A 25,711-nucleotide genomic window follows, 5' to 3' on the forward strand; every position below is an offset into this window, starting at 1 on the left:
GAGCTCACCTCTTATATTCTGGTGTTGCAACCTCCCGAGAGCCTTAGTGTTGCATTGCCAGCCGTGCAGCGTGTTACAAGAGATTGCATGCGTTTCAGGTTATGGATCCCAGTGGCATAATGAAATACATTTCTTAGTGAATGCTAGATGAGTTGACTCTGTGAGTATGTGTGTGTGTATGTATGGACGTCCATTTTATATGAGAATCCATATTTAACTACATCCCAATTCAAGGATGTATGCAGATTTCACCTTCATGTTTTCTTATGTAGAAATGTAGCTGTCACATTTTCATTGGGTGGACGTGAGCACAGATGGCTCTGATGTAATCTCTTCAATATGCAGTCAATCAAAAAGAGGGAAAAAGACAGTATTATAGGTAATGAAGGGGGATTTTATGAGATTATCAAAGGCTACAAGTGCACGTGGACCTAGTAATCTTTCTTTAATACTGACTATATATATTTTTTTTACTTTTCTTGTGGACCTTTCACGGTAGGGCAGACCCAACAAGGACTTTTGTTCTTTCCACTTCCTACACACAATTTCAATCTCTGCAGGTGTGTCCAGGGATTAAACAAAGCTGGAAGCAGGCGGATCATAGTTATAGTGTACAAGATTCAGCTGCAGCTATAGTCCCAAAGCATGAAGCTCCAGCCAATGCATACAGCGCTGAGCTAACACAGCACTGCAGTTATTGGATATACAGTAGACGGATACATAAAATAGTTTTGGCCCATGACAGCTCGTACTGGCTCCTAGTGGAAGAGCTGGATGGATGAATGGACAGGAGTGTGTCAACATGCAATAAAAATTTGAAAATGTGATATATTAAATAGCTTTAAGAAGTCTAAGCAAACTTTAAAACCAAGTGGAAACTTTTAGTAAATTGTTAGTTTACTTCCTACTCGCAGTTTGGTTCTATGTTTTAAAAATGTGATGATACATGGTTACATGACGTCCTTTACTTTACTTATGTCACTGTTGCATTTTTGATACTGTCGAAGTCTTTTTTTTTTTTTAAATGCCGCTGATGGCTGACACAGAAGCGTCTGCGTAGCCCCCACGTGGATTTATCACAGCAGCTCCTACAAAGACACCAACATCACATGTGAACTCCAGCGAGGTGTCTGTGCTGTCTCAGGCTGCCTACAGAGGACTGCGCTGCTGGTTATAGACATTGAATTTTGCAGGAGTAAATTTAACACAACAATTTAGATGTATTTATTTATTTTTTGCTTTTAGAGCCATTTGGTAAAAAAAAAAAAAAAAAGGTCTCAAAGTCCCATTATTGTAAAACAGCCGTGTGCTTCTGAATGATGATTTTTTGTTTTTCAAAAGATGATGTTAAGTACCTGGAGCAAAAATCAATTTTTGTTGTGGTTCATAGTAAAAATTGTGAGCACGCAGACAACAAAAGCTGGAAGAGCTCTTTTAAAAGGAATCAATTTTATCCACGTGCAAAAGGTGTTTGCTGATGAGTTCGTGTCAAACACTGCTCACCTCCCGATTAGACTGTTTGCCCGATAGCTTATTTATGCATCGGTAATTACATGGTGTGCAAGGAGTGCTGACAATGACCGCCCTACCAAAATCCCCTTTATTTATATCACGTCATCCTTTGCATGAGGAACAATATGATTCTTCTAATTTTTTTTTGATACTTTTTATTTATTTAGGAACATTTTTATGCAGAAAAAAACAAACGAAAAAGACAAAATATGAGGTCATGGGAAGACAATATATGCCCGTGTATACAGCTGTACATCCACACATACATATATCAATACTTTGGTATTGCAAGTTCTATGCATTAAAGGGTGCTGCCACAATTTGTAAAGCCCAGCCATTTTCTCCAACGTCTCCTTCCCAAGTCTCCCTGGAGTCGCAGGGTGAAAGTCATACATTCCATCAATTTGATGTCTTCCACTATAGAGGTAAAAACTATTATAGTGGGAGGGTCTTTACAAAGCCAGCGTTTTGTTATAGCCTTTTTCGCAGATGCCAAGAAAATTCTCAGGAGATAAACATCGTCTGTAACTAAATCTTCTGCAAAATATCCCAGATACAATGATGCGAATGTACAAGTCACATTGAATCCCAGTACCTTTGTGATTATTTTTGCAACTTCCGTCCATAAGGGTCGTATGGATGGGCAGGACCAGAATATGTGTCCATGATCTGCCATGACTTCCCCACAGTTTCTCCAACAAAGCGCAGGTGTAGCACTGAATTTAGACTTTTGTTTAGGTGTTATGAAAAAGCGTATAATGTTCTTCCAACAAAAGTCCCGCCACATGTTGGAGTTAGTTGTGGTAAACTGTGTTTCCCAAATCCGTGTCCACCCATCTTCTGTAATCTCAATGTCCATTTCTTTTTCCCATTTCTGTTTTATGTAAATTGTCGAGTCCCTTTTGAGTTTAGTCATACATTTGTACAGTTTACTTATCAGGGCTTTGTTACTCCCGGAGTCATAAGCGTCAATGAAGATGTCAACAATCGAGAAGTCTCCAGGGACACAGCTCTTTATTCTTTTGCCAATATAGAATACAGAATTCTTCTAACTTTTGATATTATAATTTATTTTTAAGAGATTAATGACACGACGAATGCATGATGGAGAATCTTTGAGGTTCATTTTGTTATTTGGATGTTTTAATAGCTCTATTGTCCACATATTTTAAATGTCAACTTTGACATTTCTTTGTAAGCTGCTGTCAGAAGACAGACAGCAGAGAGACTACGTGAAGACAAGAAAGAATATAGAAACAAAAAAAATACATTGATAATATAATTAGAATGATAACAGTGTAACTGCTGATTAAAAGTAAAGAAGGGGCATGGATTGGCTGGCATTTCTTCTCAAACTAATTACATTTAGAGGCTCTGATTTGCAAGTAATTAATCTTAAAATTGCTTCTTGACTATATTTGAATTGTGTCGTCACCTTTGCATTTAAATAACTAAGGCCTTCTTTCTTTAAAAAAAAAAGTATTTCTTTGTGACCTTGGGTTTCTTGATGATCACACTCAGCTGGAGTTTGCCGCCACCTCAGCAGCATGCTTGCGTCTTCTGTTTTATTTTTAACTCTCAAGCACTGAAGTTCAAAGCGATCGCCCGGGTCGGCACCTCGTTCTGTGTCGGATGACAAGCTCAAAGAGCTCAGCAATTGTTCAGCAATGACTGACTTTACCTTGATCTACCAGTTTGACTGAATGATACACTGTAAATTGAGATGTGAGCGAATTGTGTCCAGTCAGAGGCATTACAGCTGACAGACTGCAGTCAGGCTAAAGAATGAGGAGTCCTTGAGGTAAACTGAAGCCTATTACCAAGCTATGACAACAATGAACAGCTTTAAAACAAGGGCCGATGTTGTATGCTGAACAGCTATATTGCTACATATTAGTTTCATTTCTAAGAGGATTCATACAGGCTATAGTTTTCAGAAACCATAAATGCGATAGCCGCTATATGAGCATCTGTACAAATGTGCAGTGAATGATGTTTTCTTCCATACCACAAATCCCTCTTTAACCTCAGGGTATGGCTGCAAAGTAATTCTACTGTCACCTTAGTGTGAATTCAGAATATTTATCACCGTTTAGTATTACTTGCCATTACAAGACAAGATGATATTAGAATTTTCTTCCAGTGTGAAAGTTTCTGCTGTTACTGCTGACAGTACTTTTTGATACAAGCAACAAATTTTCATTCAGCTCTGTCACTATAAAGCAACACTTGTGTTTGCTAGTAGAACTGTAAAATGTGCTTAAATTGAACGTGAAAATATGTGATGGAGAAAATTCCCTGATATATTATTGACTTTTTATTACTACATTTTTATTGCATTTTATAAGTCAATAAGGCATACCCATATGGAAAAGATATATATAAATCTTATAAAGTTTGTATCTGTCTTGTGTGAAACTTGTATGAAAAGCATACAAGAGTGAAAACAGATATAAGATCCCTTGAAAAATTATATAATGAAACTTGTATGTTTTGGATACTTACTAAAACAATATATGAAAGTAATGAGAAAGTGGCCACTTTCATGAGTAAATCATGTAAGTTTTTATTATTTCTTTTCCATATGGGTATTTTCCAACTACTTATGAAGATAAATAGAATGTAAAGTTTTTTCTTATCTTATTGGATTAGTCTTTGTATGCTATGCTGTAGATTTCTTTTCTCTGCTGCAGTAACTGTTAAAACTAGGCAGTGAGCAAAAGTCTTTTGAGCTAATTTCTTCATACTTTGCTGGGAAAATGGGAAGTTGGTGCAGATATTTATTGAAATGTGCATGGGAATACAGTAAATAAGGAAAAAAACAGTTTGTTCAATTCTAACAAGCTGGAAAGTCAGTATTTGGTGTGACCACATTTATTCTTCAACACAGCCTGAACTCTCTTAGGTAAGCTTTCTTGTAATTTCTTCAAGTAGTCTTCAGGAATAGTTCTCCAGGCTTCTTGAAGGCCATTCAAAACACTTATTTGGATGTTGGCTGCCTTTTGTTCTGTTCTCTGTCAAGATGATCCCATCCTGCTTCAAAAATGTTAGCATCCCATCTGAGAGGCCAATCAATGAGTGATGATGCTTAACAATGAAGCTGTTGCTAATCAGATGCTTTCCAGATGGTTTTTCATGGTGGATCACAGTCTAATGGTACTTTTCTGTGTTCATAATCATTTTTGACAATATTCCCAACACCAGTGGCTGAAATGCAGCTCCAAACCAGGTTTTATACACTCACAGTGTCCTCTCCTCCTCTGTACATATTGATGACGATTTAAACCAAACATTTCAAATGTGGATTAATTACTCCATCAGACCTGTTGTCACTGATTTTCAGGTCAGTTCTTGTGTAATTTGGCACACCTCAGCCTTTTCTGCCTGTTTCCCTTCCTTAAGAATGGCTTCTTGGCAGCCATCCTTCCACTGAGACCATTTCTGATGAAGCTTCAGTGAACAGTAGATGGATCAGCTGAAGGATCATCTCCCAGGCCCTGTGACAGGTCTTTGCTGGATTTTGTTTTATTCCTTAGAAACATGACTTTTAGATATTGCTCGTCTGCTGTAGATAGATTTTTTTTTTTAAGGATTGCCTCTTCTTTTGCCCTCCACTTGTCCAGCTTTTTTAAGGACACCATGCTGGGATTTTCAGCCAAGTTTTCAAGTTTCAGCTAACAGCTGAAAACGGTTATTTTTTGCAAAAAATACTGTTTTATTCAAACTGTGTCATCTTTGGCATTTTTTGTAGATTCACTAAAGAAACAGGAAGAAATTATATGCTAATAACAAAGTGCCCAAAGACACAAAATAAAATAGATTTTTCCTAGAACTAGTTCTCACAACCACTTAAAAACAAATCAAAGAAAGCAAAATATAAAGAAATGAGAGGTGGCTTAAGACTTTTACATAACACTGCAGATCATCAGATGTCATTATGAGCTGCATGTTTCTTGTGAGACGTGGTGACGTCTGTAAACCAGCTGATGAAAATGTGTGAAATTGTTTCAATATGTTGGACAGTATGCAAGACATGTAAACGCTGCACAGGTAAAAAAGCGCTATAAAAACTATATTATATGAATTATCAGTGAAATGTACCTCACTGGTATTATTTAAAATGACTGGAAGGTATCTGAATATATTTACAGACCCTCTGTCCTCTGTTCTTGTGTTCACAGCTACACTCTCCGTGTGGTCGGAAACGGAATCAAAGCTCAGATCGCCAACCCTGAAGTCAAAGTGAAAGGAGCTGACCCCGTCATAAATCAGATCATTGACAAGCTCAAGCACATCAATCAGGTAAGAGCCGCCCGTGCTTTGTACATATTTACACAGGATTTTATGATTTCATCATTAAATGGGTCTCTCCCTTCCTTTAAAGTCGACATCCCCACCCCTCGTTCTGTCAGACATATGGGAACTGCCTCCTGAGGCAGTCTGGTAATTCTCTGTGCTTCTCGGCACCTTTATGAGACATTACGGTAGGCGTCCTTTGTTAGCTGCTCGTAAAGCTGAAGGCCTCAACCTTTGATTCTCAACAAATTAATTCATTTATATCATCCTTCATATTACCGGTAAGCACTGGCTTATTGAAAACTATTCTCAAATGCAAAATCATTTCTAGGCAATGAATGGGGAAAAAAATCAATCATTACACGTTTAGAAACCCATTTGATCCGCTTTGTGTGTCCTTATATTTACACAATTCTTTTTCTGCTCTTTGTCAAAATCAATGTAGCTTTTCTATCACCCCCTCTGCTTTTATGCACGTTTGTGCTGCTGTGGCTCCTTTCAGTGCTGTTTATCTCTGACGATGATGAGATTAGAACAGTTTACGGGAGCACTCTCTCTTCTGCAGCTCCAATAACAGCTGCCATAGCTTCCCTTTGGGTTGTTCCACTGCAGCAGTGGCAGCTTCACATGTCTGCTGCTTTGGTTTCCCAAGTGGCAGGCTGAAGGCCAGGTCATCTCTCTTGACCTCATGCTGGCACCCCCTCTCTGACTAATTCACACCATCTGTGGGATGTCAGAACACATAAATCTATATCATAACCATTTGAGAGTCCCTGATCTGCCTCGTTGACATTCACTATGTATTTATCTTTTGGTGTGTGCCTTTTTGCTGCTGGCATCTTAAATGTGCTTCTTTATGTGACCTTGTGGTTCTGTGAATGTTTTATTTAATGGAGAAAGACTCAGAAATTGTTTTTTTGCTGCCAAGTAAGTATGAAACGGATGATCAGCGGCTGAGCCTATATTATGCAGTCATTCATAATCCCCGGAGTTAATGTAACTTGAAATCCTATATGTAGCACACTTGGCTATTTTAGCACACTTTTTGGGTTTTTTTTGTCAGTCTGCTGTCTTTGACTCAGCCAGAATTAAAAACCAAACGATGATCAGCGTTTTGCTCACTGAATCCTCTGTATCTCTGTCAGTTTGCAAGATTGATCTTCAGTAATATCATCAGCTTCATGACATATGGCTAAAGATTTGTGTCTAACGGTGGCACATTTGTTTTATGAAATTTTTATTTCATCAGCCAGTCTCATTAAGATTCTCTCTCGGGTGTCTGTTTTACAAGAGAGACCTAAGGATGAGAAGCATTCATAAGGAAATGATTAGCAAATGGAACAACAACACAATAAACAGAAACATTGGCGACAGTTGCAAGAACCACACTGTACTTTTGAAAACACACTGCTTAAATCTGCAGTCATTTTTGGCAGTAAATTGTTTTGGTCATTTGACTCCATTAAAAGTCAATTAAAAGTCAGAAAGAGTCTTAAAAATAGCCAGAATTAATCCACATCTGTGTGGAGTTTGCATGTTGTACCCAAAGACATGCAGTTAGTGAGGTTAAGTGGTGATTCTAAATTGCCCATAGGTGTGAATGTGAGTGTTGTTTGTCTCTCTGTGTGTTACGTTCCAGCCCCCTCCCTGCGATCCTGAATTGAATAAGTGGAAGAAAATTAATAGATAGTAAGACCTTAAGGGATCTCTAATTAAGGGGTTAGATCACCTTTTGAAATCAATATACCGGGCAGCATCCACCTCTCATTGTAAAGAGGCAAAAGTGAAAGCAGAACTGGTGGTAGCCATGTGGTTCTGCAGTACTTTGATCGATACAAACGGCTATGTCTGCAATTTTTTTGCACTGTGCAGAAAGCCAAACATTTTCAGCAACATTTCAAATATGAGTATACTTGAGGATTTGCTGTTTAGCTGCTTTAGATGACTCCTACATGCAGATCTAATTCGTTAGTTTACGTTTAATTTGGATTGTTTTTACAGTCTTACTGACTTTTAATTGACTGGTAATTTAGTCGCTGGCAGCTTCCCTAATTAAGCCACTGAGTTGCCATCTTTTCCAGTTTTAGCTTCCACTGCATGCACATATATACCTACATGTTACATCACTGCTATGTTACCCCAGAGCAGGAAATCTGTGTGAAGTCAGTTGGTCTTACAGCATGTCACGTTGCTCAAACAGGCTTTTTGCATTGCCAATGCTCACGTGCTGGGTGTTGTTTAGAGGGTCTTCACTGCTGTCCTCAGGTTTTACCCCCAATTTCCATATATAAGGAGAGGTGGGCCCAGAACAGACCCATACTGCCTAGAGTACTTTATATTTGGCAGTTTATAAACTGACCATAACTGTAGTTTAGACCCGCCCGAAAGTCAAGTGAACCCTCACAACTGCAGTGCACCAGCTGATAACTGCTGATAATGCACATAGGCTTGTGGATCAGCTGATACCATTTTGTGCATCCAGCTGGCGAGTCTTATATAAGTTACTTATTTAAGCTGCTGAAAACCTACTTACCTTCCTGTGCAAGCTGCTTTGAAACCCACCTATGCCTGTTTTTGTTGATGCCTGCTGTATTCTTTGCTTTAGGGGTGTTTTTGCTGCTGTGCTGTCTATTTCAGGTTTTGTATATGCACATGGAAGAGAAAGTTGTGCTCTTCAGTCTCTTTCAGTTTAATCACGACAGAACTGAAGTAGCGCTGGCTGCATTGATATTTAAAGACGTTGATTAATCAACTAATTTTTTCTGAGGAGTCTATTAAATGTTGTTAATGCTGTCTAAGTTTAAATGTTGGTATTTAAAGTATCAAAAAAGATGCTTTATACTGTGATTGGTTTATAAAAATTATTTTGATTTTTATGCTTTTTCTCTGTGAAATATACCGATGACTAATTGTTCAGTTTGTTTACATGGTGAAAAATGCTGGTTCTCTTCAGTTTCTTCCTCGTCTCTTTTCTCCTTTCTCTTCAAGTGTCACTTGTATTCTTCCTTATGCCACGTTTTATAAAGGAGAAAGCCTGCGACCTCATTTGTGGCATCACAAACAGTGATAAAAAGTGACACTTGGGCACAACACTGACATGTAGCTCATTATCACATTACTCTCTCATCTGAGAATCAAATCTTTGGCGTGTGAAGAAACTTACTGAGGTACATCTGATTTTCAGGAAATGCACACAATGTGAGGTGTCATTTCAGAGTCACAGTTTTTTTTCTGTTGTTTTTGAATAATAATCTGTCTTGTACGATCTTACATTTCAGACAAAATCCCTGGAACAATAAAAATAAGAGTTCTGTGAAAAGTTAGTTATTTCAATTATATTTGAATATCTAACGTGCTAGCGTTTGGAATAAACTAAATTAAAAGACATATAACACAGACTCGGTGGCTGCTGGCTGTTTTTAAACAAAGCCAGTTGTTAAATTACTGAAATAAATACATTTACAGAACTTACTCAATAAAATTAGCGTGAACTTTGATCAATTTTAATCCAAAGCAGCTTTGCAACATGCAGTGATGGTGTACACTAAGTAATGTCCAAAGCGAGGGTGTCAAACATCGGGTCCAGGGACCAGAAGCAGCCCGGCACAGACTCCAATCTGCCTTTGGAAAATATGACAGGGAGCGTAAATAATTTGGGCATTCATACTATAGCACAGTAATTAAAAAAACAGATAAACTATTAAATAACAGAAAAGTTCCTGTTCTCTCTATGACAATATAAGCTTCTGTTTTTTGTTTGTTTTTTTACAATGATTCCAAAAAAAGGGACATTTTCTGTGAATTTACAGAAACTTTCTGTTTATAATTACAGGACGTTCTGGGCAATGAGCCATGTGATTTTTTTTTTCTGTAATTTTACACATTTATTTTTAAATTTAAGCCCAAAGAGTCCTGCTGACAGATTTCTTTCTTTTACCGTAGCAGCGTTTCTATATCACATGAAAAATCTAGGACAATTAAACTATCTCAGAGATTAAATGTGCAGTTCAACAGGGGAATTAAACTGCACATTTGAAAGGGGAGTGTCAGTTGTCTGGCCCACTTAAGATCAAAGTGCGCTGTATGTGGATCTTGATATGAAAGAAACCATCTATGTCCACTGTGATCTTTGAAGAGAGGCGATGGTTTACAACACCAACTGTCTGCCATCTATAATCCAGTTTTGAGTTCCTTTCCCAGACGCCTTAACGCCCACTCACATCCTGGGCCTTTTGACCTCAGTAAATCACACGATAGGGTGGGGCTAGTTTCACAGTGGGTTAACTCGAAACCTTGGCTGATTGTGACCTACAGCCATTTTCGCACCTTGGCTCGTGTAATTAGGTAGAGGATCAATCCATGCCCCTCTTTGGGGGACACTGAAATAGAGCTTAAATCTGAGACTCTCCCCCATTTGACCCTAGAACTGAAGAAGCTTCTCGAATCAGAGTTGAAACATCTTCAAGCAACTTAAAGAAGTCCAGACGCTTTTCTTTCCAAGCTCCTTAGACCTCTTGATATGAAATGAATTTGACATCTCTAGTCTGAAGCTTAAAAAATACATTGTGAGATTGCTGTTAGTTTTGCGTAGGCACCATTAGGCACCATTGCAGCATCCTGGTAAAACGTTTTTTTTAGCATGCACAAGCGGTATCCACTGCTCTCATCAGCTGTCACAAAGAGGCATTGAGGTGTGCAGTTCACGGTTTTGAATAAAATGCTTTGACAGCTATTGGATGGCTTCTCTTAAAATGTGTTTTAAAGTTTTGTGTCCCCCTCAGTATGAACATAAATGTAAAAACACGTATTGGGCTGTGTTTGCAAGTTTATGGTGCAAATAAAATGGAAGCAGCTCGCCTCATGTGTAAACATCTGGGATACTTTAAAATATGCATCTACTGCGTGACCTGTATGAGACAGACTGCTGAAAAACGTGTTGACACATCACAGCCTACTTTAGATCTGCGGGTTAGCGTGAATCTGATGAACATCATTTGTGCAATAAAATGTTCAGAGAACTCTGCCCACAAACGTGTTCCTTGGAACAAAGCTTCCTTTACTCGCTCAGGTGTTTCAAGAATATCGACGCTGACTACACAGCACACAAATGTTAACAAATCACAGATGGCACCGAGTCCCAGGGAGTATGAATAGTACCCAGATAAAATGCCAGACGATAAAAGTTTTTCTGTTAATTAAACAGAGTTAAACACAGACAACTTTTTGTGTTTGCTGCTAATAATATCATTTTCGCTGTAAAGCAAATAGTCTTCCACTAAAGTATGAAAACAAATGACGTTATCGTGATCAGCAAGAATTTTCGCGACATTAATTCGTTTGCTCGTTTGGCTAAGCCTTAGCCAAATGAGCAAACGAATTAATGTCGCGAAAATTAGCCGCTAAGCGGACCATAAACTAAAGTCTGATTGCAAACGTGGAAGGATGCAGAGGGGAAAGTGCGTTTGTGACTTTCTCCAAAAATGTACATGTTTGAACAGATAAAGCAGAAGTAATACAGAAAGCAAAAGACGCCTCTTGATCAGCCTCTTGGAGACATCAGTCTCCAGTAATTCAGGACAAACTTGGCGACGCCGCTTTGGCCCAAACACCGTCGCGTTTCAGCTTTGAAATTGTGCTGCCAGTTTCCCCTTTACTTTTGCTTCCTAAAGTCAATTTTAAATTGGCTAATTTTGAATGTTCCACAAGTGTCTGGTTGACTGTGATGGCTGTTCAATAAGCAGTTTTATGTGGAAAGAAGAGCCCTCGACAGTCTGATTTTTGTAGTTAAAACCTACCCGTGTTTAAATACAACATTTGTCCTTCTGCACACGCTCTGTTCGCCAAGTCTTCGTGGTGTGTGCCAGCACAGCCTCCGGCACATGCAGACAAAATAAAAATACAGATTCTGCGCTGATGCAGCAGGGTAAATGCTGACCCCTGCCTATTCGTGTGTAGTCATGATGGGAACCATCTACATCAGTCCTGTTTTTAGATTTTTATCCGGCTTTGTTTCAATGAATTCAAGATATAAGTAAATGAACAAAAAACAAGAAGAAAAGACCCTGCACCGACACATTTAGTAAAAGTTATACTGAGTCAGACTAATTCTCAATGGAAGTGCTTTATTATTGCTTCATATCAGTTAAAAATAATAACATATCACTCCGTACGCTTTCTTCTTACTGCTTTCCTGTATGTAGAGATTTCAGTAGCTACAGTACAGACAATATTCAGACTCTTTTTCACAACGTATGAGATTTACTAGTATGAGATTTACTACTGAAAAGATCTTGAAAAATAGAAATGCCAACATTGTTGTTCAAATAGTGATTGCAGCAAAACACGATGTGTATAAAAACTAACAATGGCAGGAGACTGAACGGCCATTTAGATAATCTAAACCAGCTTTCTGACTGCAGAAGCTTTAAACGCCTTGAAAATACAGTTAGCACATATCTTGGCTGTAACCTCTTTTTTTAAAAAAAACTTGGTACTACAAATCATATGTTAGATGAGGTTGGATTTCAGTTATTCATGACAGTAGAGAAGCTTCTAGAGAGTTTATTTTAACCCAAACGATGACATTCTCAAATCTATCCAAACAGCGTCAGAAAACCAAAAGGTCTCCAAAGTGTCCAGACTTGAATACAAGTCTCCAGATATAGATTTTGATTTAGATCCTTACTCCTCATTTTTCTTCAAAGTAGGGATTTCATGGGGATTTTTTTGTTTTTTGTTTTTTTACCCCTCAGCTGCAAGAGGTTTGTGGGGAATTGTGGTTATCCCGCCAGGGGTTCGGGCGGGTGGCGTGGACATCCAAGATTTTGAATACAATAACCCGAGAATAGGGTGGCAGAGGATTTCCAAATGACACCATACGTGCATCAACTAAAAATCTTAGACCAGTGGTGTCCTTGAGGCCTCAAGGTCAATCAGAGGTCGAGTTTTCTGAAAATTAATGCAGGATTTCGAAATTCAACAAATACTCAAAATCTACTAAAAATCTCACATGAGTTTGAATCTCAGGCTGATTTTCCAACAATCACCTTGGATTTTCACATTTATACCACAGGTGGATCTACTAGGAGGCTAAGGGTAGCACTGGCGGCTGCCAGTATTTTATTTTACACGGTTATAATGCACAGTTAGTGCAGCAGGGAATCCATCAGTACAAACCAGTGTGATGCAAAAAAGGGGCAGAATCGGTTAGCAGTCAATTTGAGAGGAGAACGTCAGTGGAGATGCACATACAAGGTAAAATGGATGTAAGTGGTCAATTAGATACATAAAGCATTTAGCTAGCAAAATCAGTTAATAACTAATCAATCAGAGTACATTCTGCCTGCAGCACCCACCACAGCCTGTAATTTATTCTACCAGCCAAGCTAATTGATATTTTTTACACAATAATTCCAGTAATCAGCAGAATTAAAAACCTGTTGTCAAGCATGCTTTTTCAGATACTTAACTGACAGACATGTTTTTCAGTGTTTTTCCTTCATGTTCAGCAGTGTGGGTGTTGCAGTGCTTTTTAAAAAAGGAAAGAAAATACTCAGTTAGTCAATCTATGGCACAACCACTTCAGTCAACTTTGCTTTTTAGTTTTATCAAAGTCCTTCTGGAAGTAAGCCTTGCCACTCAACACCTATCTTGGAAATGCCTCTGGTCAGTTACTTCAGGCTAATGAGACCAGGCCCCTAAATGAATGAGGGAGTGAAGCATTACTGGAGTTTCAGTGTTGACTGGGCTGTAAAATCTGCTTGTATAGAATTACAAGTTCAGTCTCAAGGGAAAAAAATATTTTGGAGACTTTTCCCCAAAAAGCCTTTTTTATTCTTACATGTTATCCTTCTACTGTGCATTTGCGAAGCTTTATTTATGGCTTGATTCGGTGTGCATGTCATCTCACCAGAGTACTTGGAAAGAAACCTTACCTTTATTCCTCATAGTACCTATATCATTAATACAAAACCATCCATTATATAGTTAAACATCACCTCTGCACTTACATCAGGGCCACATGTTTTCCACTTTGGGTGTTATAAAGAACATTATTGAATTTTTGCCATAAATTTCCTCTACTGTGTCTCCGCTTTCAGGATGAGAACTTGCGGAAATGAGCTGTCTTTTATGTTTTCAGGGAAACTCTCTTGTTAGGGAGGCTGGTTGGTACAAATGTTCAGACAATCACACTTAAAATGTTGAGCTTGGACTTTCTGAAGCAGTAAATTTGTAAGAGAGCAAAATGGCATCTTAAGGGATTGTGCTTTTACTTCTGAGAAAGGAGAAATATGGAAACTGTGTGTGTTTTCGTAGTAGTCGGCAATGGAGGAAGGCAAAACTTTACAAATGATCTTGTATATAAAAACTTTAAATTATACATCTGGTACGATTCATCTAGCAGCTTGTGCATTCACAATCCTTCAGTCTAGTTATTATCATCTGGCTGGGACTTGATTTGCAAATGGGTCTGATTTGCAAATAGTTCTGATTGGCATGTCATTAGCTGCTGAAGTGCGGCACAAGTGTCAGCCCGAGTGTATGACCTGAATTGCCATCAGGCGTTCATTTTAAACTGTCAGACTTTATTTCTCTACCATTTCATGTTATGAGGCATGCAGCATGGTTTTACACACCAAGGAGTGCTAAGAAGTGGCTGTGATTCACAGCCAGTGTGGCTTTTTAAAAAGGAGACTTGGTCCTGGGAAGGATATTTGGGTTCATATTTCAAATTCAGTCACTTTTAAATGCTGATCCTGAATTTCTGTGTGTGTTTGTGTGTTGAGGGATGAGTCTGTGACCAGCAGAAACATAAATTATTTATTGCAGTGTACACACGAGTGGCTGTGTGCACATCTGCATATCCACTACATAAAACAGCATCATGCAAATCATTATAGTGGGGGTTAACTTAATATGATGAAACTTGTCTTAAAGTATGCACGTGTGCAGGTAAATCCCAGAATCTCTTTTCTAGAGAAAGAAGGAAGTGTACACTGAAAGGCAAAAGGTGGCATTCTATTATCTTTAAAGACGCTGCTGTTGGGCATTTGTATGAGGATAAGAGTGATAGCCATGCAAATGTTGATTTTCATGTTTTCCATCTACATATCAGAAATGTTTTCATTCATCTGCCCCTGACCTTGACTAACCAGAGCACAAAAGCTTCTCCAAGTTTCCCTGGGACCAAATGGAAATATATCATTACTATTCTGCACCCGAGACCGCAGAAAACACAAAACGGCAATGCATCTATTGACAAATTTATTATACAATCTGAGTGTACAAACTCTAGATTTCATCATCTTGCTCATCAGCAGCTCTTTCCTATGAATTATTTGTGGGCTCCTCTCCTTCCTTGCCTGTCCTCTCCTCTTGATGTGGTAAAACCCATCAAGAATCTATAAGTAGGCTCTGTCCCAGTGTCTCTCAATCAAAATCAGGGGCAAGCAGCTCCTCACCCACTCTGCCGGCTGAATTATTTACCAGCCATTGATGTGGTGGTTGACCAGCAGTTTTACTTCTGAATTATTCATATCGTCTCTCCTCTTAGGAGAGGAGGATTAACGCTGCGAATATATTCACATTTTATTTGTTGTGCTCCTGAACGTGTATACCAAAATGCAGCATCTGAAAGTCCGGTTTGGGATTAAACCCAATCTTATTTATTACCATTATCCTCAAGTCTCAAGATGATTTATTTTTAACACAACACATCCACTTAATGCAGCTTACGAAGGAGTGTGTAAAGTCATAAATGTCATAAATGTCATTACTGTGCAAGTGTGTCTTAATTAGAGAAAAATCCCAGAACCTGCAGGATAATGATTTTTTTTTTTTTTACCCACACAAGGTGTTTAAAACATTCAAAGACAAATCCGGCTAAGCTGCCTACACGCAGATAAGTTTATCTTAAGTGAATGTATGTGATTATAGTTTAAGCAACAGCAGCATAATCCTCTTTGTGCACTTGGACATAGGTTGTGAAATTCAAGTTCTACAGCACAGCAAAGTCCAAAATCACACATGAATAATTCACGTTTTTAAATTTTAATTCATGTTCATGCTAAATTTTAAGAGCCGCCTCTCAATTGCGTTTGTGTGTAGTTGATTTGGTTTGTGGAGGAGCGCGTTCTGCAAATACAGTGTTCATTTCAATATAGCGACCTAATGCTGTCAGCTACAGTAGCAGTGCTTATGCTTAGCTTTTAATTAAAGCTGAACTGTTTTCTATAACAGATGTGAACGTTTAGAACAGCTAACAAGTAACTGGACAATTTATTAGGTACGCCTTGTTCATATTTAATCCTTCACCGTGCAGCAAGGTGTTGACAACATTCCTCAGAGGGCCTAAAGTGTGGCGAGAAAGTGACCTGCACATCATTGCAGGAGATCAATGCTTTCATTTTGTTTTCTGGCAAATTCCTATCCTACTATCTGAAAGGTTGCAGCAGGAATCAAGACTCGTCAGTCCAAGCAACAATTTTCTGTTGTTCAATTTTGGTGAGCATGTGTAAACTGAAGCCTCAGTTTCCTGTTCTTACCTGACAGGAGTGGTAGCCGGTGTCATCTTCTGCTGCTGTAGCCAATCTGCTTCAAGTTTCAACATGTTGTGCTCCCAGAAATTATTTTCTGTATATACCTTGGTTGTAATGAGTGGTTATTTGGGATATTGTTGCCTCTCTGAATGTCTGGCCATTCTTCTCTGATGTCTGAGCCCACAGAACTGCAGCAGTTTCTGAAATACTCCTGCTTGGCACCAAGAGCCATGTCACATTCCAGATCGCTTAAATCCCCTTTGTTACATATTCCTAAATGTACTTTAGACGGTCACCTTGATCATGCGTACATGAAGTGAATCGCTGTCATGTGATTGGCTGATTAGATATTTGTGTTTAAAAGTGGTTATCAGGTGTACCTAACAAAGTGGCTAAATAAAGCAACTTAATGAATAAATAATTAATGCATCATCAGTTTGGCAGCAGTGTCTTTTTTTTAAAGCTGACTCATAGGAGAGCTTAACTTGAATGATAATATTCACTTTGTAGTCTAATGTCTGCTCTGACCACTCAATCGCTGACCCGCTGCCTCTTTGTCGCTGATGCACTTGCTCTGCATAAACACACTGTCAGCGCCGCTGCTGATGAGAGGGAGATGGGCGATGACAGCGAGCGTCTCGGGAGCCGACACACACACTGACACTTTTTTTCTCCCCCCTGCTCTGACTGGCAAAAATGATCATTGTAACATCTCTTCTCCCACCCTCTATTTACAGATAGCAGAACATGTTCCAAGGGAATGCTAATAAGCTTAAAAATCTGCGCAGGGCTTGATTCATTGCTTGGATGTCTGAAGGTGTGATTCATGTTGCCATACGACACCCTGCACCTCTTTAGGAAATGTACCCTGCACACGAGCGGCGATCTGGAAATGAAATGCTTTTAGTTGTCTGTGACAGTTTACCTGAAACTTTGAATTCTTTGGCAGTGCTTTTGGGGAGTGTATGTACTTTGGTCTGTGAAATGCAGACTGAGTGGTTGTGTAGGCAGGATAAATATAATGATAATGGCCTAACATTTACAAGATGCTGTTACATGGCAGTCACCTCTTTCCATTACTGTAGATGCAGCTGAAGTGCGTGCCTTAATGGTGCGAGGTCACAAATTGGAGTTGACAGCTGAGTGAAAATTGACAGCATCGCGGTGACATTTTCTGCTGTCTGCATAACGCTCGCTGAAACCATGGTTTCGCTGTTTAAAATTGCCGCAGGTCAAACAAATGAAACTACAGTCAGAGTTTAATTACTTCTTATGTTTTATTTGTTTCAATTGCTTCAGTCACATTTACTCCAAAAGCAGATGCCAAACAATACCCATCTTAATAAAACCTCACTTTGTGCCAGATAGTATAACTGAGTGATACTTTGGAAAATGCAAATGAAACTCTGAGCTGCATGCTTTAGGTACTGTTTTAGTTTATGTATGTGTGCTTTTTTTGGGGGGGGGGGGGGGGTGTTTGTGGGAAGTATTCATTATTCTCACTACCTGTGGGGAGAAACTGTCTTTGAAATAGCTGCTGCTTGATTTAATGCTTCGGTAGCGTTTTCCAGATGGCAGGAGTGAGAAAAGTGTGTGGGCTGGTTGACTGGTGTCCTTGATGATGCTCTGGGCTTTCCTTATGGAGCAGGTGATGAAGATATCATAAGCCCATCATAAGTGTGTGCCAGATTTTTTTACGATTTTTTTTTTTGAGGCAGGCTTTACTGTGTTTAGCAGCAGTTTTCAGTCCTGTCCAGTTGAAACTGCCAATATATATAATGCGATGTAGCCAGTCAGAGTACGGCGCAGTGATGAAAGGTAAGCCAAAGCTCGGTTCCCATGCCAACTCGTTTAAGTCACCTTACGACTTTGAGTCTTTGTTGTGATTTTCTGAGCTGGTGGAGGAAGCAGCAGGCGTTATGACAAAGTTTGTGATGTGCACTTTGGCGAGTTTGGAACTTAATGCAATACATCAGCCAGCCAGGACTTTTTTAAGGGCGGGGAGAGGAGGACGCTAAACACAGCGAAATGTATGTGCCCAGTGCTGTGCAAAAGTCTTGGGCCATCCATCCTTCCTTTAGATTTTGCTATGAAACTGGGAATAGGTACAGCACTTTACATGTATACAAATACAGCATATAAGACATAAATGGCGTCTGTACAACTGTAATGAGCTTCAATATAAATATTTGCTATGACCAACTGTATTCTGAACTCTTTTATGCAAGCTTTCCTGTAATTTCTTGATGTAGTTTTCAGTTCTTCACACTTCTGAAAGGACATTGAAATGTCTTCCTCGGATGTTGGCTGCCTGTTGTTCCATGACCAAGCTTCCACTGCGTTTTACAGATGCCTGAACACCCTCACTGCAGGAGTCCTGTGGCCACCGGTTTTCAATCGAGTTCTTGTGCCTTTTCTCCCTGATTCCCTTCCTTAAGAATGACTTGCACCCTTTCACTGAGGCCATTTCTGATGAGGCTTCAGTGAACAGTAGACGGACAGCTGAAGGGCCAAATGTGTCTCTCAGGTCCTGTGTCAGGTCTTTGCTGGATTTTCTCTCTGTTTTTTTAACGACTTGACTTTCAGATGCTTTTCATCTTCTGTAGACAGACTTCTCGCCAAGTTTTCAGCTCTTTGTCAATCACGATATGGTAAAGCTGTGTTATTCTTGGAATTTTTATAGATTTGACTAAAGAAAGGGGAACAAATGATGTGTTTTTGTGGCAGGCTGCTAGTGACAAAGTGCCTAAAGATCCAATTTAAAATGGGCTCTTTGGTAAGTTTTCTGTTCTGTGTCGACACAATACCTGTTTTTTATCTGTTGCGCCTTCTTTATGCTTGAATGATACATGGCTCAGTGTTAAGTGGCTTAAAAACAACCTTCCTCTGAAAATGGTCACGTACAATGACTGGACTAAAACTAAGTAAAAAAGCAGCCAATGTCCAAAAAACAAAACAAAAAACAAACCTTTGAAAGACCTGCAGAATGCCCGCAGAAGTATTGCTCAGACCATGTTAAAGAAATCAGAAGATAGTCTAGCCCTTGGATCCTTGGCAAACTCCTGTAATACTGCATATTTACATTATTATTAAATATATTATTAAAACCACTGATATGAAGTTATTAATAGTCATCGCTATCATGTTTCTTCAAATCTTGTTTCATGTGGCCTTTACTTTGAGACGCACTACACACAAAGACATCTATGATTCTCCGCCCAATAAACATGCCCCCGATGGCAGGCAGCACCTCCCGTCTCCTCAGCAGGAAACTGAACCACCACTCAACAGTTAAAGGACACAAAGTGTGTCCGAGGGAGTGACCCAGTCTTCACGCTCCCCATAGCCCAATCTGATCAAGCACCCGTGGGATATACTGGGGCAAATCCTTTTCATGGAGGCTCCACCTGGCAACCCACAGGACCCAAAGAATCCTCTGTTAATATGGTACCAGACACCATGGGACACCCCTGGACTCCCCAGGCTCCAGCTGCATTTTTTTTTTGGTAGAACAAGAAAAAATAAGAGGCACCTAAACAACCCTTCTTCATCTTTTGAGACTGTACACCCTCAGTTTCTTTCTGTGCCTCTTCTTCTTCAATGAGAAAGACGCATGGAAAGTTCTTCCCACCAGAGATGTGAGTGGAGGAGTGGAAGCAACAGACAAATGAGGCACCCTTGCTTCTGAGCTGTCATTTCAAAAGCAATGTGACAGCAATGTGACAGCAATGTGACATGTAGCGCAGCTGTATCCTATGTTTATTGTTTTGTCACAGCCTACTGCTGTATTTTATCTCCGATGTCAGATAAGCATAACAGTGTTCATGACACTTGTAGATCCAGGCCTGCTTTTAATCAAATGCACAATGTGCCTCAGTGTGACACGAATGTACAGATGTCGTGCATTTTTTTTTAAAAATTACACAAACGCAAACGTGGAAAGGCACAAAGATCATGAAGTAGATCACCCTAAATAACTGAAATGACTTAAAAGGAAATATTTATTGATAAATTCGTCTTCCTGCCCCTATTTGGATGTCCCATCTGTGTGTCACATGCCTTCTTCAGATAAACGGTTTACATTTGTGAAGCATTCAACTGTCCATCCTCCATCACAGCTCCTGCAGGCCTCTGCTCTCCTTGCTCTTTTCTCCTCCAGATGCATTTTTAGGTTATTGAGACATCCTTCGAGGTGGTGCACTCAGATTGGTTTCCAGTTCACAGGGCTCATCGTGTATATATATCGCTTTGGGGAAATGGGTGAGAAAATTTGGAGCCTTTCCCAGCTGACATAGGGCCAGAGGCAGGCTACACGCTGGAGAGGCACATCAACACACACAGAGAAAGACCGATACACTCTCGCATCTACACCTGCAGCCAACTTGGAATCATCAATTATCCTAACAAGCATTTCCTCACATTTGCGTGTTGGGTTAGGTTTTGCTTTAAGGCTCACAAAGACGATATTAACATCCCGATCTTTAGCAGGTACAGTCGTGTGCCAGGCCTCTGATTAGCATTGAAGGTTGGGTATAGCTGAGGCTGGAGGGACTATATGGCCATAAGGTCTGTGATGTAAGGTATGGGAGAAGGTCACATTTTGACCCTAAGATGACGCTAGAGGATGGTCCAGCGATCACACCACTCTTTAAAATTCAACCTCAGGGCACAATGAATATTAGTACCAAATTTAATTAGAATCCATCCAATATTGATATTTAAGCCCTGACCAAATTAGTGGAGTTACTGACAGACCCTTATTATCATTACTGGAGCTTTAAGAGCAGAATTTTAATCTGCCTTGTTTGCATGTTGTTTGTGATGTGAGTTTCTGAATTCTTTGTGATTTGTGTTTATATTCCCCGCATATGGATGTGTAATAAGAACAAAAGGAAGAAAGACAGGCAGACCATGCACGATAAAACTCCTCCTAAATGTAATTTAAAACTCAGGGCTTTGAACAGGCGCTCTGTGGTCACCGCAACAGTGAAAATATGTTTCATTTTCTGCTGCTTTTCTAATATTGATTGGTTTGTAAAATGCTTTGGTAAGCGAGCGGTGGATGAGCCTCGGTGTCACCGAGGTGTTGTTTTGCAACTTGAAGATAAAAAGCCATTTCTAAATCACTGCATGGCTGCGCTTGCACTGGCCTCTGAATATTGCGTAATACCAGTTTCTGTCTGAAGGCGCCAAAGCAAATGGTTTAGCACAGAATGGAGAGCGACACAAAATCCCACAAATAAACAAACCAGGATTAAGAATGCAATAATCACAGTCTTCGCTTTCCACCTCGCCATCCCGTGTCCTCTGATATTTTCTGCCAATCTTGAAAAACGTTTCACTGATTTTGAGTTAAAAAAGTAGAGCAGAGTTACTTTACTCCGCGAGTTCAGAACGCCACAAAAGGAACTCTTTCTTCTTCTTCTTTTTTCTTTTTGCCATTTTGCTTGGCCGTTAAATTATCGCTAGCCGAACTTCTGTCTGTGACAGAATCCTATTAGATGCAGCCACTCTGGGCACAGCTCTCTCCCTTTGAAATAATAGCCTTTTACTGTACAGTGTAACTTAGGATCATAGCACAGAAGCCAAACATTGTACCTGTTTTTCAAACCAGCCAGTTACCTTAAAGAAATGCAGGCTTACAAATGAAGGCGTGAGACTTTCAGAAGGACATGATTTTTAAATACAGTCATTAATTATACTGGTTAATTCGACTGCGAGATACTGCAGATTTCAGTATTGATCCAATACTAAGTAAATACAGGGCCATTATTGTACCAATACCAGTGCTTCATGGTTTGAGATAAATCACCATTAATTTTCTAATTCTGAACACGTTTTGATGATCACTAAATCACAGATTTCTTTTTCTTTCCGCAATAATTACTTGACACAACAAAACACACCTTTAAGATTTTCATCTATTTTGAAATTGGGTTTTTGGAGACCTCTAAATGTTCCTCTTTGACTATTTAAATGTGCTGTAGGCTGTGAAAAAACAATCTTATCGCGCTAGTATTGATTTAATACCAATATTAGTGTTGGCATCGATACCATTGATATTCGGATTGATCCGCCCACCTCTAGTTAATTAAAGTAAGTAGCGATGCATTCACAAAGCAGTGCTGAATCTGATGTAAATAAATGTCCAGTTTTCCTTATGATTCAGGCTGTTATAAGCAAAAGTTTGGATATATTTCATATCAGGAAGCAGCAGGTAAAAATTCTGTAATTTAGCTGGTTACAAAAAGTGTTTGCAAGCCGTGATGAAAGCTGTGACCTACTGGGAAGCCCAAACGTTTCCATGTAGCACACTTGCTGTTTAATAGTTTTTTTCTAATTTCTTTTTGTTCATAAAGTGGAATGGTGTGTGGATTTGTAGAAAATAATTGTATCATTTTTACCGGCTCTAAATTGTTGTGCAGTTTCCAAAGAAAAGGGGGAAAAAGCAATGAATTGGTGATACCTTTGTAAAGAAAAAAAAATCATACAACGTGTGTAGTAGCAGAGTTGCTTCACACAAAGACAGTTTTGTTTGTGCACAGAGTCCTTGATATCATTTGGTCATTTCTAACTCTCCACACACTCCAGTAACAGCCAGAGGCCTGCCCAAGGGGGGCTACCATGGGTTAGAGCGAATCAAAGCACCTGTCTCCCAGCCAGTGCTGGACAAAACCTCATGTCATTCACAGAGGAGAGGCTAATAACACTGTTAGGCAATTTGGACTCCATTGTATTTCAGAAAGAGCAGCGTCGCTGTTCAATACAATCCATTGCAGGGCAGTTATTTTCCTGCACAGGAAAAGCCGAAGAATCGAGTAGCCTGCTGATTGACATTCTTGGTCAGGCATGATGAATGTTTCCTCAGCTGAAGGAACAAATGAGTTAGCTGTGAAATATTATTAGCTTATAAGGCTTGATTCATTGATTAGCGCCGTTTGGGGAATCGAGTCACCTGCCAGTGACCTTATAAAAACCAAACGCACATGCTTTTGCACATCAAAAGCACATAAAACATGAGAGTGAAACTGTCGTACTATAAATAACTATAAATAACGAAGCAAATTAAGCCATTTTGCTTTCATATTATCACTGCCTGACCTTAACCTTTTTATATTTAGCTTTCATCTGAGTCTTATTATTTTCCTATCATTGTCTTACAGCAGGCTATAGCTGGCAATATACAGTCATTGTTGGCAGCAAATCCCATGAAAAGACCAAAACCAGCTTATAGCTGCAGGCTAGTGTATGTTTATTTAGGGTCGGTCAGTCTCTCAGCACTTTCTGACTTTCCTATCCTGCTGTGGCTCTCAGCTCATACCACCATTGGGTCTTATTGAAGTGTATTGATGTCTTGAAAGCACAGCTCATGAATATAAACTCTCATTACAAAAAAGTGAGTTTCCTGAAAAACATGAGAGCTTACAGGGAGTGGAGATTTTTGGGCCTTTTCTTTTTATTAGTGGATATAATGTATGTTTGCAGAACCAGAATGATGTATATATGGGATCAACTTAAAATCAATACTGTGGTCATCATTTGAAAAAAAGCTACAATGCTGTGCAAAAGTCTTGAGCCACCGTCCATTTCTTTATATGCTGCTCCCAAGGAGCCAGACTGGTTTCTCTGGACATTGAAAAGAGTGAAAAAGCAGCCAGTGCAGTCCTTACATTGTAGAATAATTTTATTGTTTGATAAACCACTTCTTAACACTAACTTGTGAATCAATCAAGCATCAAAAGACACCTGACTCAAAGGACGATCCAGTGTTGTGTCTTTAGCAAAGAAATTATTAAAGTAAACCATTATCTTTCACAAAAATACAGATATTGTTTCTTTAGTTGAACTTTTGAAAAATCCCAAAGAGTTTTGTAACAACATGGTGATTCCCAAAGAGCTATTAGCTGAACACTTGGCATATCTCAGCATGGTGTGCTGTGTGTCCTTGAAAAATTACAGGAAATGGGACAAGTGGGAGACAAAAGAATAAGTAGCAGGCCTAAAAAAGAAAGAAAACTTCAAGAAATAGTAATAAATAAAGCAAAAACCTGATGCAGGCCCTGAAGCTGATCCATCTACTGGTCATCAAAACTTTATCAGAAATGATCTCAGTGAAAGGGAGGCTTTCTAAAGGACCGAAAACACAGATAAAAGGCTGAGGTATGCCAAATTACATCAGAACTAGACTGATAATAGTGGCCACATGTCTCATACAGCAAGTGTGTACAGCCAAGATCTGTCATGCATCATTTTCTTTTCAATCAAAACATAGACGATAACACAGTTTGACAAAAATAAAATGTTATATATGGACCAGCAAGGTGATTCCCCAAGAGCTTTTTCCAAAAACTGGACACATGTTGGGACTGTGTGTAAAAACTGGGGAAAAAACAGAACGAAAGGCATCGAGATGCCTGAAGATGAGCATTCTACAGAATTGTTGAAACACTGTTTTTGTCTTAAATACTGTATTTGCATACAAGTTTTCACATGTTTCACTGCACCTGTTTCAAATTTCCTTAGTAAAATATAAAGAAACCAGGGCTGGCTTAAGAATTGCACTGCACATATAAAATTAGGAAGTCTGCACCAGCTAGCATGTTCTAATCAACAGCAGAAATAAGATATCAGACACTGGCTTTGCACTTCATGAGTATATTTTGTAACAGGTTTTTATCTTTGGCTAACAGTACAGAAAATGTGTTGCTTATTGCCTTTATTTTTAGTTTCAGGCCCTCTGCAGTTTTTGGCAAACCAATCAATTAGAGTAAACTGTGAACAGAAAAGTTTCTGCAGAATACAGAAGTGACCCGAGACGACTGAAGGTCATGTGTTTGAATTCTTCCGATTATGTATAAGAAAGCAGTTCTTTTCCCTCTCAGCCACACACATGCACGCAGGTTTATGTATATATAGACATTAACCTTTCAACTCCATGCAGATGATGAATAGAATCTTAAATCTCGAGTCGTGTATTGTTTCCCATGTGCAGACTAATTACTGCTGGATGCTGTTTCCTTTAAAAATGGGCTCCGAGTTGACAGCCTTTGAACTCCACATAATGAGCCCTCAAGCAGTGCTCTGCCTCCTTCAGATTCAAACCTCCAGACCAGGCTAATTTCAGGCAACACAGAAACCCATTATTCTTCATAATCTATTAAACATTTGGCCATATTTCTGACATAATTAGAGAGAAAATCATGCTAATTACACACATGGAGGGAAAGCTTAGATTGTCCAATCTAACCTGTCACCAGTCAGCAGATGAGACTTCAGACCAGCACACACATGTCCCGGCTCAGCCTTCCCAGCAACTCTGACTCCTTCCCTCTTCAGCCTTGAACCACAGCACTAACTAATTAGCA

General features: G+C 39.3%; 1 protein-coding gene across 5 annotated transcripts in view; it reads left to right on the forward strand.

Annotated features, from left to right (window-relative positions):
- The window catches only part of gpc5a (glypican 5a), a 155,173-nt gene that overhangs the window by 67,504 nt on the left and 61,958 nt on the right, over nucleotides 1-25,711 (forward strand). For all 5 annotated transcript variants that reach the window (XM_085133498.1, XM_085133438.1, XM_085133366.1 and 2 more), the window contains one exon: nucleotides 5,694-5,814. In XM_085133498.1, coding sequence (XP_084989624.1) covers nucleotides 5,694-5,814 — 121 coding nt within the window. The remainder of the gene's footprint in view (nucleotides 1-5,693; nucleotides 5,815-25,711) is intronic.

This window comes from Neolamprologus multifasciatus, chromosome 1, assembly GCF_963576455.1.
Source record: "Neolamprologus multifasciatus chromosome 1, fNeoMul1.2, whole genome shotgun sequence".
Lineage (NCBI taxonomy): Eukaryota > Metazoa > Chordata > Actinopteri > Cichliformes > Cichlidae > Neolamprologus > Neolamprologus multifasciatus.